Source organism: Hemiscyllium ocellatum, unplaced genomic scaffold, assembly GCF_020745735.1.
Source record: "Hemiscyllium ocellatum isolate sHemOce1 unplaced genomic scaffold, sHemOce1.pat.X.cur. scaffold_1899_pat_ctg1, whole genome shotgun sequence".
NCBI classification, from domain to species: Eukaryota; Metazoa; Chordata; class Chondrichthyes; order Orectolobiformes; family Hemiscylliidae; genus Hemiscyllium; species Hemiscyllium ocellatum.
This window is the reverse complement of record NW_026867911.1, coordinates 53,920-66,907: the sequence shown is the minus strand read 5'-3', so window position 1 is coordinate 66,907 and position 12,988 is coordinate 53,920. Positions and strand designations below refer to the sequence as shown.

Genomic DNA, 12,988 nt, shown 5'->3' with positions numbered 1-12,988 from the left:
TAAGGTAGTCAACTCAGCCACATTAGGGAGATTTAAATAATCCTTAGATAAGCGCATGGATGATTTTGGGATAGTGTCGGGGAATGAGCTGAGAATAGTTCATAGGCCAGCGCAACCTCGAGGGCCGAAGGGCCTGTTCTGCGCTGGATTGTTCTATGTTCTAAACTTAGTGCAGGAGGCTGAAAGAAATGAGCAGCTTTAAAACAAAAACCTCTTGGAGCTCAAAGCTTTCAATGAGAGTCTGAGCCCGGTGGTAAGTTCAGGTAACCTTTATTGCAACCCAACTTTGTTACAGCTTCAGATCCCCCCAGCAAAGAGGCAGAGAAAAAGTAGTTGCTTTTTGAACAGCTCAAGGTGAAAGTGCGCACACCACTCCTCCCCTGTTCCCCCCACGCCCCCCACCTCACTGTCTTTACTATTGGTCAGCACCAAGTTGTCCCTTTGTAATTGGATCCTTGGTACAGCCGTAACCCGGAGGAAGTATTGCCTCACTCAGCAATTTCAACCCATACCCTGTCTCCAGTTAAGTTTCTCCCCGCTCCTTTGCCAGGAAGGGGCAGTGTAGAGTCAACCAGACTGCTGTGGGTCTGGAGTCACGTGTAGGCCAGACCGGGTAAAGGATGCAGCTGGAACGACTTGAGTGTATCCTTTCCCACAATGGCAGTTCCCTTCCCTAACAAGGGAGTGAGGGAATCAGATGGGGGCTTTCTCCCCCTACCACCCCCTCCCTGAAATGGTCTCATCGTTAGATTCCGAATTCCACATTTCTGACCGAATACCAATTCTGCCATCTGTCGTGGCGGGATTCGAACCCGGGAGTCCCCGGAACCGGGTTGATATTCCAATCGATAATGGGACTCGGCCGTCACTCCTTCAATCCCCCTGCGATGGCACGTGAACTCGCTGGTGTCTCCGCAGGTGGGAGGAGTAGGTGAAGCCCTTCCCGCACTGAGAGCAGATGTACGGCCGCTCCCCGGTGTGAATCCGCTGGTGCCTCAGCAGGGAGGAAGATCTGCTGAAGGCCTTCCCGCACTCGGGGCAGCTGAAAGGCCTCTCCCCTGTGTGGATCGGCTGGTGGGTCAGCAGGTGGGAGGAGCAGATGAAGCCCTTCCCGCATTGAGAGCAGGTGAAGGGCCTCTCCCCGGTGTGGACCCTCTGGTGGGCCAGCAGGGTGGAGGAATACCTGAAGCCCTTCCCGCACTGAGAGCAGATGTACGGCCTCTCCTCGGTGTGGACCTGCTGGTGGTTCCGCAGGGTAGAGGAACAGATGAAGCCCTTCCCGCACTGAGAGCAGGTGAATGGCCTCTCCCCGGTGTGGACACGCCGGTGGGTCTGCTGGGCGGAGGAATCGCTGAAGGCCTTCCCACACTCAGGGCAGCTGAACGGCCTCTCTCCTGTGTGGACCCGCTGGTGCCTCAGCAGGGCGGAGAAAAACACGAAGGCCTTCCCGCACTCGGGGCAGCTGAAGGGCCTTTCCCCCGTGTGGTCCTGCTGGTGGGCCAGCAGGTGGGAGGAATGTCTGAAGGCCTTCCCACAGTCGGTGCAGGGGAATGGCCTCTCCCCGGTGTGACTGCGCCGATGAGTCTCCAGGGCAGACAGGACACGGAAGCCTTTCCCACAGTCCCCACACTTCCACGGTTTCTCCACAGGGCGGGATTCCTCGGGTTTCTCCATGGCCAAAGCTTTAGCTGCACACAAACACGTGTAGAGCCCCTCCCTGCCGTGAAATCCCCTTCCCAGGCCGTATAACTGTTTCAGGCTCCACACACAGTGCGCTGCAACAGTGGGGTCTCTCGTCCAGTCCCACTGATGCTGAAAACATACTCCGACAGGAACCAAACAGCTTTGATTCCTCTCTCAGAAATCACGGCGAAAATCTTTGCTGGCCCCAGTGGACTGAGTGACTGTCAGACATTGACATCAAAGTGAGGACTGGAGATGCTGGAGAGTCAGTCGAAAAATGTGGTACTGGAAAAGCACAGTGGAGTCAGGCAGCATCCGAGGAGCAGGAGGGTCAATGTTTCGGTTATAAGCCCTTCATCTGTTGATTTTAAAACTTCCCTCTTCAAATCTTCAAAAATTCTGTCAGAATAGATTACAAAAGTCATCACTGTCAGTGCAGGGTAGAAATTCTGAACAAGCAATTCTACTTTTTGCAGAACATTCTTTTCTTTTGTTATTCCACAAAATTTAAAGCACATCCCACTCTCCCTCCCACTCTGTTCTCACTCTGCTCTAACTAATTCCCTTGAAGGTGCTGATTCAGGATCTTACAGGGACAGAAAAAGCAAAAATGTCAAGACTGACATATCTCTGAACTTTGGATACCTCCACCTGAAAGTTAATATCTTTCCCAACACTGGGATCCTGCGGAGATTGATATGGGTGATGTAATTTCTGCAGTTTCACACACTCTCTCACACACACACACACACTCTCTCTCTCACACACACACACAAATACTCACACACACACACTCACTCTCTCTCACACACACACACTCACTCTCTCACACACACACAGTGAGGTAATTTTTGCAGTTTAACTAAGGATTAATAAGTAAGGGCTAACTGTGAGACTAAAAGCAAGCAGGCCTGCTTGGAAATATGAAGGAACTTGAAGGAACTGTTATGTTAAAAAAAATGGCGGATTGTGACCTTGGATAAAGCTGACATAAGTTATTAATTAAAACTAGGCTGTTATGAAGCTAAGTAACCTTGAGCAAGATACAAAAGAAGCCTTTAGAATGTAAAAAAACATACAGATAACCAAGGAATGCTTTAGCCAGCAGAATTGTTAAAATGATGTAATGATTAAGACACAGATGTCCAGAGTACAATAGAAGTCCTTTAGAATATTAGAAACATTAGCCAGCAGAATTGTTAAAAACAATATAATGTTTAAGAACATACAGATAATTAAAATCTGGCAGAGAGAAGCGTGAAATGTTTTAACCAATGGAATTGTTACTAACGTTTTCAAATGTAAGAATAATGTATAAATATTACTGCTGTAAACCTTTCGGCGCGAACCTTCCCTTTTCTTTTGGAAGGCGCCCAAACTTGCAAGTTTGAATAAACATTCGTTGCTTCAGCGGTGTGTCTCGCAGCATTTCGATTTTCCACGGGATAGCGGCAGCTGGTGGGGCTAAGGGCTGGTGCCGACAGCTTGGAGTTCGCCTCCTAGGACGGGACCTAGTGGACAGTCTCCCTTAGACTGTGTGTGGGAGCGGTTTGTCCGCCACACGGAAGTCAAGGGTTAAAGGACAGTCCGCGGTCAGTAGAGTGTGGAGGCAGAACCCGGTTGATCTAAACCATAGCCCTAGTGTAGAGTAGTTAGCCGAGTGTCAGGAACTATTCTCCGGAGATTTAGAATACCTAGACAGAAGTCACCTATAACAAGAGTGAGCAGGTCTGATTTTGGGAAGCAAAAATAATGTGTGTCAATTCAGGGTGAACCTGCCTCGCAGCTTCTTGAGCAAGGACCAGACACAAGATGGTTAACGTCCCCAGGAAGGTGGGAGCAAAATGAGACGTCAAGGGATTAACGCCAACATTAGAGAGAAAGTGAACCTATTGACGTGGCAAAAGTTAGTGGAAAGCCAGAGTCATAGAGATGTACAGCACGAAACAGACCCTTCTGTCCAACACGCCTGTACTGACCAGATGTCCTAAATCAATCTAGTCCCATTTTCTGGTATGTGGCCCATAGCTGGGGGCATCCCCACCCTGTCCTGACACCTTGATGCCTCCAAGCTGACCCTCAAAGGTTCAGTTTGTCCCTCCATTCTTTCCCAGTTGTCTTTTGTAGGTTTTGAAAACTTCCCCAATCCTCTGAGTATAGGATTTGGGAAGTTAGGTTGTGGCTGTACAGGACATTGGTTAGGCCACATTTGGAATATTGTGTGCAATTCTGGTTTCCTTACTATCGATAAGATGTTGGGAAACTTCAAAGTGTTCAGAAAAAATTTACAAGGATGTTGCCAGGGTTGGAGGATGTGATCGATAGGGAGGCGAGGGCTGTTTCCCCTCAGCGTTGGAGGCTAAGGAGTAACCTATAAAATCATGAAGGGCATGGATAGGATAAATAGACAAAGCCTTATCCAGGGGAAGGGGTTGCGGGGGGAAAAGAGTCCAGAACTAGAGGGCATATGTTTAGGGTGAGGGGAATAGATACAAATGAGATCTGAGGTGAAACTTTTTCACACAGAGGGTATTACGTGTATGGAATGAGCTGCCAGAGGAAATGGTGGAGGCCAGTACAATTGCAACATTTAAAAGACATCTGGACAGGTGTATGAATAGGAAGGGTTTGAAGGGATATGGGCCAAATGCTGGCAGTTGGGATTAGATTGGGTTGGGATATCTGGTTGGCATTAACAAGTTGAACCGAAGGGTCTGTTTCTAAGCTGTACATCTCCATGACTAGTTGGACCACTTCCCGCTCCTCCGCCCTTGAGCCCCAGTTTTCTCATTTTCCCTCCCCCCACCTTGTCTCAGTCCCAACACTCGAACTCAGCACCACCTGCCCAACCTGCAATCTTCTTCCTGACCTCTCCACCCTCACCCCCGCTCCCACTCCGGCCTATCACCTTCACCTTAACATCCTTCCACCTATCGCATTTCCAACGCCCCTCCCCCAAGTCCCTCCTCCCTTCCTTTTATCTTAGCCTGCTTGGCACACTTTCCTCATTCCTGAAGAAGGGCTCATGCCCGAAAAGTGGATTCTCCTGCTCCTTGGATGCTGCCTGACCTGCTGCGCTTTTCCAGCAACACATTTTCAGCTCTGATCTCCAGCATCTGCAGTCCTCACTTTCTCCTCTTGCTAATATACCACTTGCCTTGCTGATTGCTTGCTACATCTGTCTGACAAATGACAGTGACTGGTGTAGAAGGATGCTGAGGCCTTTTTGTCCATCCACACATCATTCCTGATAAAGGGCTCATGTCCAAATCGTTAACTCTCCTGCTCCTCGGATGCTGCCTAACCTCCCGTGCTCTTCCAGTACCAGAATGTTTGACCCTGATCTCCAGCATCTGCAGTTCTCACTTTCTCCACATTCAAATACATCTACATTTAAACAATGCACTTCCTTTCTGCGGTTTTTTTCCACAGCCAAGGCTATGACTTCATATTGTGGTACTGCATTTGCCATTGTGGTCTTCTCTATATCGGAGAGCGAGTGCAAACTTGGGGAACGATTCGCTGAACATCGCAGCTGTGCCCGCAGAGGGCGACCAGACCTCTCAGTAACCACCCATTCCAATTTCCTTCCCACTCCCTTTCTGACATGACCATCTTTGGCCTCCTCCATTGCCACAACGAATCTAACCGCAAATTGGAGGGACAACACCTCATCTTCCGGGCAGCCTGCAGCCCGAAGGACTCAACGTTGAGTTTTCCAATTTCAAAAAACCTCCCTCTCCATTCCCTGACTCCATTCCCATCCCCGCCCTCCTCCCTGCCACCAACAAGATTCATTCCTCCTATTGACCAACCAGGTCGTACCCTCTAACTGTCTTGACCTTTCCCCACTTCATCCCCACCCCCTTTTCTCTGCAGCTTCTGCACCCAGCCCCAGCCCTGAAGAAGGATTACAACCGATTCGTCGACTTCTCCACCATCTGATGCCTCCTGCCTAACTATTTTGCCAATTGAGATACAGACCTGGATCAACGTTTCCGGAGTCTGTCCCTGCCGAATTCACTCTTTCCTTTCAGTTGCTGCAAGTCAACAACTGAACCCCAGAATGAAAAAGAAATGGAAAAGGGGGCGAGATAAGAGAGTGCCGTACTCACAGATCTGGGACAGAGGAAGGAATGTGCAGTCTGGGTAAAGCTCTATCTTTATTCAGAGAGAGAGGATCAGGAGCTGCAGCTCATGGTCCGACTTCCGCATTCAGACAATGGGCTGCCTCTGATTGGCAGGAGGACTAGGCTCCTTCCGGTCCTCCAATGCTGCCTATTGGTCAATCAAAAGAAGGTCCCGCGCCTTTTTTTGCGTCCAGCGATGAGCATGCTCAGTGTTTTGCTGACACTGGACAGCATGCGCACTGCGTTGCTGACACCAGCAAACATGCGCAGTATGCTCTCTGGGGATGTTGGTGTTCCTGACAGATTTTAAGTGTCCAAATGCCAGCGGGATGAAAAGATAGAGCCACAATTGTTTTCCCTGCGGCTCGATATTTTATTCCTTTTGCATTTTGTGTGGCTGCTCAACTTTTGTATGACGTTTCCCCTTGTTGTGGGGGCAAGGCACCGAGACCAGAACTGGAGGGCATAGGTTTAGGGTGAGAGGGGAAAGATTTCTGAGGGTCCGAAGGGGCAATCCTTTCGCACAGAGGGTGGTATGTGTATGGAATGAGCTGCCAGAGGAAGTGGTGGAGGCTGGTACAATTACAGTATTTAAAATGCATCTGAATGCGGATATGGATAGGAAAGATTCAGAGGGATAAGGGGCGACATGCTGACAAATGGATCACTAGATTAATTAGGACATCTAGTCAGCGTGGACCGCAGAGTCTGTTTCTGTGCTCTACAACTCTGAGTCTATCTTTAGATAGTATGGAAAATAAAGAGCATGAAAGCATGGGAAGGGTTAGAGCATGGAGACTACTGCCAATTTGTTGCAAAGGATAGTGGAAAGCTCTTACATCAATTAGCAGAATAAGGTTGAGGCTGAAAGGTCACTATGGCAAGATGAGATAACAGTCAGTAAAGTTAGCCTCACCTGCTAAATATGATTGACAGGACGGGAACAATAAATATTCGGGACATGACATTAAATATCTAATTAATAATGAGTAGAGTCAGCCTGCTTGAGACTATTGATAATAAATATCTAATCATGACATTAGGAAAATATTAAGTAGGGTCTGGAATGCAAGACCGTTGTTGCAAAAGCTGACATTAAATCTCCAACTGTGACATTAGAATAACATTAAGTAGAATGTAGGAAAAACTGTGAGGGCACAAATAAAGAGATAATGGGAACTAACATCACTGGTTATTGTGTAGCTAGCGTGAGGAACTTTTGATTAATATAGTTGGACATGCTAACATACACACTGCTCAGCTGGAGAAAACACTGCCTCCTCTGTCCAGGAATAAACGCTGGAAAGGTTGTATTGTTCCTAGGGAGGAGGATGGTCTCTGGCTACACTCTGATATCTATCAGCTAGTAAATGGGGCAAAACTATGGAATTTAATCTCCAGGCATTCTGGGAAATTTAATAAGAGAAGGAAGGAAGTAATAAATAGTAGATCCCTACAGAGTGCTGAGGAACAAAGGGTCCTTGCTGTCCAAGTTCAGAAATCCCTGAAGTTATCAGTATAGGTCAAACTGATTGAACAGCCTGCAGGTTGTGCATTTTTTGAGAAAAATAGAATGTATCTGCAAATATAATTCTGCAAATACAAATTCACCCCCATGGATGTACGTGTTTATGTGTGTGAATGAGACAGAGTAAAGTCTATTGCGTGCTGTATATCCCGATGTCTACTTGATAACAGATGCTTTAATTCTGCTGGCGTAAATATTTTTATAAATCATAGCTGTTATAAATCATATGTCCCAGCTCGGACTACACTGTGTGTCTGGATGGTTGACAGGCTGGGGATTGTGGTCTTAATTGACTGAACGTTTTATTGTTCCAGAAGGTGTAGGGGTGGGGGGTCAAAGCATCAGCAGAAATCCAGCAGAGCAGAACAGACCAATATCTTACTCTGTGGGTACAGGGACATCAGAGGACAGAGAAATCAGGACCTGATTCCAAGCTAACACTCGACTTCCCTGTGATCAGTGCTTTGATGAGCAGCGTCAAGCCTCTACCCTCACCTCGCTTCCCATTTGACTACCCCCTCGATATGCAGGATCCAATCCTTGTCATCCTGAAGCCATGCCTCTGTAAGGAGTCTCAGATCATAATTATTCTCTTCAATGTGTGCAGCCAATTTTGTTACAATGCACCACACATTCAGAAACATCGTTTTTAGTTTCAAGTTTTGTGATCTTCAGGATCCGGTTTTGATTGCTGGTACATTTACTCACCTTGTCCCTTTCTATCGTTCTCTGATGTTCATTTTCCACATCACTATATTGCTCACCGGCCTTGATTTGGATTGGTCATGCTAAATTGTCCATAACGTACAGGCATGTGAAGGTTAGATGGGGTAGCCATGGGAAATGCAGGGTTAGAGTTTCATAGTAAAAGAAGTAGTAGTTGGCCATTTGGCCCATCGAACCTGCTCCACCGTTCATTATGATCATGGCTGATATATGCGTCATCTGAGATCCTCCTCCCTGCATTGTCCCAACTACCCTTAATTCCCATACCATGCAAATACCCATCTAACTGTGTTTTGAATATTCTTAATGAAGATGCCTCTACTGCTTCCTTGGGCAGGGAATTCCATAGATTGACTACTCTCTGGGAAAAGCAGTTCCTCCTTATCTCTGTCCTAAATCTACTCTCCTCAACTCAAGGCCTGGTCTCATCCTGGGTAGGGTAGGGCTTCATCCCCACAGTGCAATAAATTCCCACTTTCCACCAAACTCCCAGATGTACTCACTCACTCAGTTGCTGTCTCACAAACGAAATACTTCATTATATCTTCTTTTGCTTCCAGTAAGGGCAACCCATCTTGGAAAGCTGCTCTGAAAGTCCAACCACACTTCTGCATTCACCAGAGACAATTCCAGGATAACAGCACAGAAACAGACCCTCCAACCAAACACCTGCAAATGTGTTGCTGGTCAAAGCACAGCAGGCCAGGCAGCATCTCAGGAATAGAGAGTTTGACGTTTCGAGCATAAGCCCTTCATCAGGAATAAGAGAGAGAGAGCCAAGCAGGCTAAGATAAAAGGTAGGGAGGAGGGACTAGGGGGAGGGGCGATGGAGGTGGGATAGGTGGAAGGAGGTCAAGGTGAGGGTGATAGGCCGGAGTGGGGTGGGGGCGGAGAGGTCAGGAAGAGGATTGCAGGTTAGGAGGGCGGTGCTGAGTTGAGGGAACCGACTGAGACAAGGTGGGGGGAGGGGAAATGAGGAAGCTGGAGAAATCTGAATTCATACAGACACGTCCAACCAACCAAACACGTCCATGCTGACCAAATATCCTAAATTAACCTGGTCTCATTTGCCCATATATCCCTCTAATCTCTTCCTATTCATGTACCCATCAAGATGGGTTTTAAATGTTGTACCTGTTCCAGCCTCCACCACTTCCTCTGGCAGTTCGTTCCATACATGCACCACCCTCTGTGTGAAAAGGTTGTCCCTCATGTCCCTTTCCCCACTCACCTAAAATCTATGCCACTTTGGTTCTGGACTCTCCTAACTTGGGGAAAGACCTTGCCCCTCATAAGGTTAACCCTCAGTGTCCGATGTGCAGAAAGTGAGACCTGCAGATGCTGGAATCAGAGTCTAAAAGTGTGGGGCTGAACAAGCACAGCAGAACAGGCAGTATCGGAGGAGTGGGAGAGTCGACATTTCAGGCTCGAGCCCTTCATCAGGAATGATGCATGGATGTACAAAGGGGCCTCGGCGTCCTTCTCCACCAGTCATCAGACAGATGCACAAGCAATCAGCAAGGCAAGTGGTATATTCGGAAGATGAACTGGGATTAGCAGTGGGGATGTCATCCTGCAGTTAGGGGGTCATTGAATATATCCAAGGCTGAGTTCATCTGTTTTTTGAACAGCAGTGTGTGGATTTTTATGTTGTGTGGATGAGGTGATTTTTTTTGTTGACAGTGGTTTATGTGTTAGATGCAGGTACAATAACCACGTTTAAAGTGGAAGGCAAGAAAGTTTTAAGACCACGACAGAACAGTTAGTTAGACAGCACAGAAACGGACCCTTCAGCCCGACTATTCCATGCTGACTATGTTTCAGTGCCACTTGCCAATGTTTGGCCCATATCCCCCCGCACCTTCCCTATTCATGTACTTATCCAAATGTCTTTTAAAGGTTGCATCTGTTCGTGCATCCACCACTTCCTCTGGACATTCATTCCATACATGAACCACTCTCTGGTTATGAAAACCTTTTCCAGATTCTGTCCACTTCGTGGATTCATTTCCCTTTCCGTTCGGTTGGTGCAAGTCAAAAATTGAAGCCCAGAATGAAAAAAAAATGAAAAAGGAGTTGAGAAGAGAGTGGTGTACTGGCGGAGTAAGGAGGTTGCAGTCTGGTACAAACTCAATCTTCATTCAGAGAGAGGAGCAGCACCTTCCGAAGCTCGTGTTCCAACTTCTGCATTCAGACAACAGGAAGGCTCTGATTGGCAGGAGGACCTATATCCTTCCGGTCCTCCAGGACTTCCGATTGGCCCACCAAAAGAAAGTCGCGATGCGCGCGGCGAGGAGCACGCGCAGTATGCTCTCTGGTGATGCTGCTGTTCCTGACAGAATTTGTGTCCAAGTGCCAAGAGAAGTAAAAAAAGGGGAGATCCACCCTTTTTTCCCCCCTGTGATATTTACCTTTCCTACACGCCCCATGACTTTATAAATCGAAATAAGGTCACCAGTCAACTTGTGGTCGTCGATAGGGCGACCAGAAGTGTACTCAGTACTCTACACGTGGTCTCACCAATATCCTGTACAACCTCAATGTGATGTCCCAACTCCTACACTGAACGGTGTGAACAATGAAGGCAAGTGTGCCAAACGCCTCCTTCACCACCCTGTCCAGCAATGATGCAACTTTCAAAGAACTATGTCCCCGATTTGGAGATGCCGGTGTTGGACTGGGGTGTACGAAGTTAAAATTCACACCACCATTGTCCCCCCCAGTCTTTCTCTCACCCCACCCTCTGTCCCCCCCCCCAGTCTTTCTCTCACCCCACCCTCTGTCCAGCCCCCCCAGTCTTTCTCTCACCCCACCCCCTGTTCCCCCCCCCCAGTCTTTCTCTCACCCCACCCCCCTGTTCCCCCTCCCAGTCTTTCTCTCACCCCACCCCCTGTTCCCCCTCCCAGTCTTTCTCTCACCCCACCCCCTGTTCCCCCTCCCAGTCTTTCTCTCACCCCACCCTCTGTCCACCCCCAGTCTTTCTCTCACCCCACCCTCTGTTCCCCCTCCCAGTCTTTCTCTCACTCCACCCTCTGTCCAGCCCCCCCAGTCTTTCTCTCACCCCACCCCCTGTTCCCCCTCCCAGTCTTTCTCTCACTCCACCCTCTGTCCAGCCCCCCCAGTCTTTCTCTCACCCCACCCCTGTTCCCCCTCCCAGTCTTTCTCTCACCCCACCCTCTGTCCAGCTCCCACAGTCTTTCTCTCACTCCACCCTCTGTCCAGCTCCCACAGTCTTTCTCTCACTCCACCCTCTGTCCAGCTCCCACAGTCTTTCTCTCACTCCACCCTCTGTCCAGCCCCCCCCAGTCTTTCTCTCACTCCACCCTCTGTCCAGCCCCCCCAGTCTTTCTCTCACCCCACCCCCTGTTCCCCCTCCCAGTCTTTCTCTCACTCCACCCTCTGTCCAGCCCCCCCAGTCTTTCTCTCACCCCACCCCCTGTTCCCCCTCCCAGTCTTTCTCTCACCCCACCCTCTGTCCAGCTCCCACAGTCTTTCTCTCACTCCACCCTCTGTCCAGCTCCCACAGTCTTTCTCTCACTCCACCCTCTGTCCAGCTCCCACAGTCTTTCTCTCACTCCACCCTCTGTCCAGCCCCCCCAGTCTTTCTCTCACCCCACCCCCTGTTCCCCCCCAGTCTTTCTCTCGCCCCACCCTCTGTTCCACCCCCAGTCTTTCTCTCGCCCCACCCTCTGTTCCACCCCCAGTCTTTCTCTCGCCCCACCCTCTGTTCCCCCCCAAGTCTTTCTCTCGCCCCACCCTTTGCCCCCCCCCACCACCGCTCCGAGTCTTTCTCTCCTCGTACCATGAAATTGGTTCTGACTGTTGTCGTGGATAAAATGTAGAGAACGACCAGGAGACGCAGAGAGTTCTTCAAGAAGTAGGTCGTTTATTTGCAAACAAAAAGACCGTGACACTCGAAAAGCAGATTCTCGAATGCCCACAACCCTCAGGGTCTGTGATTTTAAAATATCTTTTTTTTAATCATGTTTGTGTTAGCTTATCAGCATGTCCAACTATATTTATCAACGTACCTCAGTCTAGCTACACAATAAGCCAGTGATGTTAGTTCCCATTATCTCTTTAGTTGTACATTCTACTTCATGTTATTCCAATGTCTCGGTTAGAGATTTAATGTCAGCTTTTGCAACAACGGTCTTTCATTCTAGACCCTACTTAATATTTTCCTAATGTCATGATTAGATATTTATTGTCAGTAGTTTCAAGCAGGCTGACTCTACTCACTAACAATTAGATATTTAATGTCATGTCCCAAATATTTATTGTCCCAATAATGATAGTTAGCAGATGAGGCTAACTTTACTAACGGTGTTTTCTCATCTTGTCATAGTGACCTTTCAGCCTCAACCTTACTCTGCTAATTGGTGTAAGAGTGTTCCACTATCCTTTGCAATTGTAGTGGACAGCGAAGGGGGTTACCTCAGATTACAACAGGATCTGGACCAGATGGGCCAATGGGCTGAGAAGTGGAAGATGGAGTTTAATTCAGATAAATGCGAGGTGCTGCATTTTGGGAAAGCAAATCTTAGCAGGACTTATACACTTGATGGTGAGGTCCTAGGGAGTGTAGCTGAACAAAGAGACCTTGGAGTGCAGGTTCATAGCTCCTTGAAAGTGGAGTCACAGGTAGATAAGATAGTGAAGAAGACGTTTGGTATGCTTTCCTTTTTTGGTCAGAGTATTGAGTACAGTAATTGGGAGGTCATGTTGCGGTTGTACAGGACATTGGTTAGGCCACTGTTGGAATATTGCATGCAATTCTGGTCTCCTTCCTATCGGAAAGATGTTGTGAAACGTGAAAGGGTTCGGAAAAGATTTACAAGGATGTTGCCAGTGTTGGAGGATTTGAGCTATAGGGACAGGCTGGGGCTGATTCCCTGGTGCGTCAGAGACTTGGGGGGGA

The 12,988-nt window shown here is 48.3% G+C and overlaps 1 protein-coding gene across 2 annotated transcripts in view; it reads right to left on the bottom strand.

Moving 5' to 3' along the window:
• Positions 1–434: 434 nt before the first annotated feature.
• The window catches only part of LOC132810758 (zinc finger protein 239-like), a 25,502-nt gene continuing 12,948 nt past the window's right edge, over positions 435–12,988 (bottom strand). The window contains exons 1-2 of one of the 2 annotated variants that reach the window (XM_060822703.1): positions 5,799–5,880; positions 435–2,082 (exon numbers count right to left, since the gene is read on the bottom strand). In XM_060822703.1, the coding sequence (XP_060678686.1) occupies positions 874–1,674 (801 nt within the window). In that variant the 5' untranslated portion in view covers positions 1,675–2,082; positions 5,799–5,880 and the 3' untranslated portion in view covers positions 435–873. Of the gene's footprint in view, positions 2,083–5,798; positions 5,881–12,988 lie in introns of those variants that run through there. The other variant, XM_060822704.1, reaches the window with a different exon arrangement.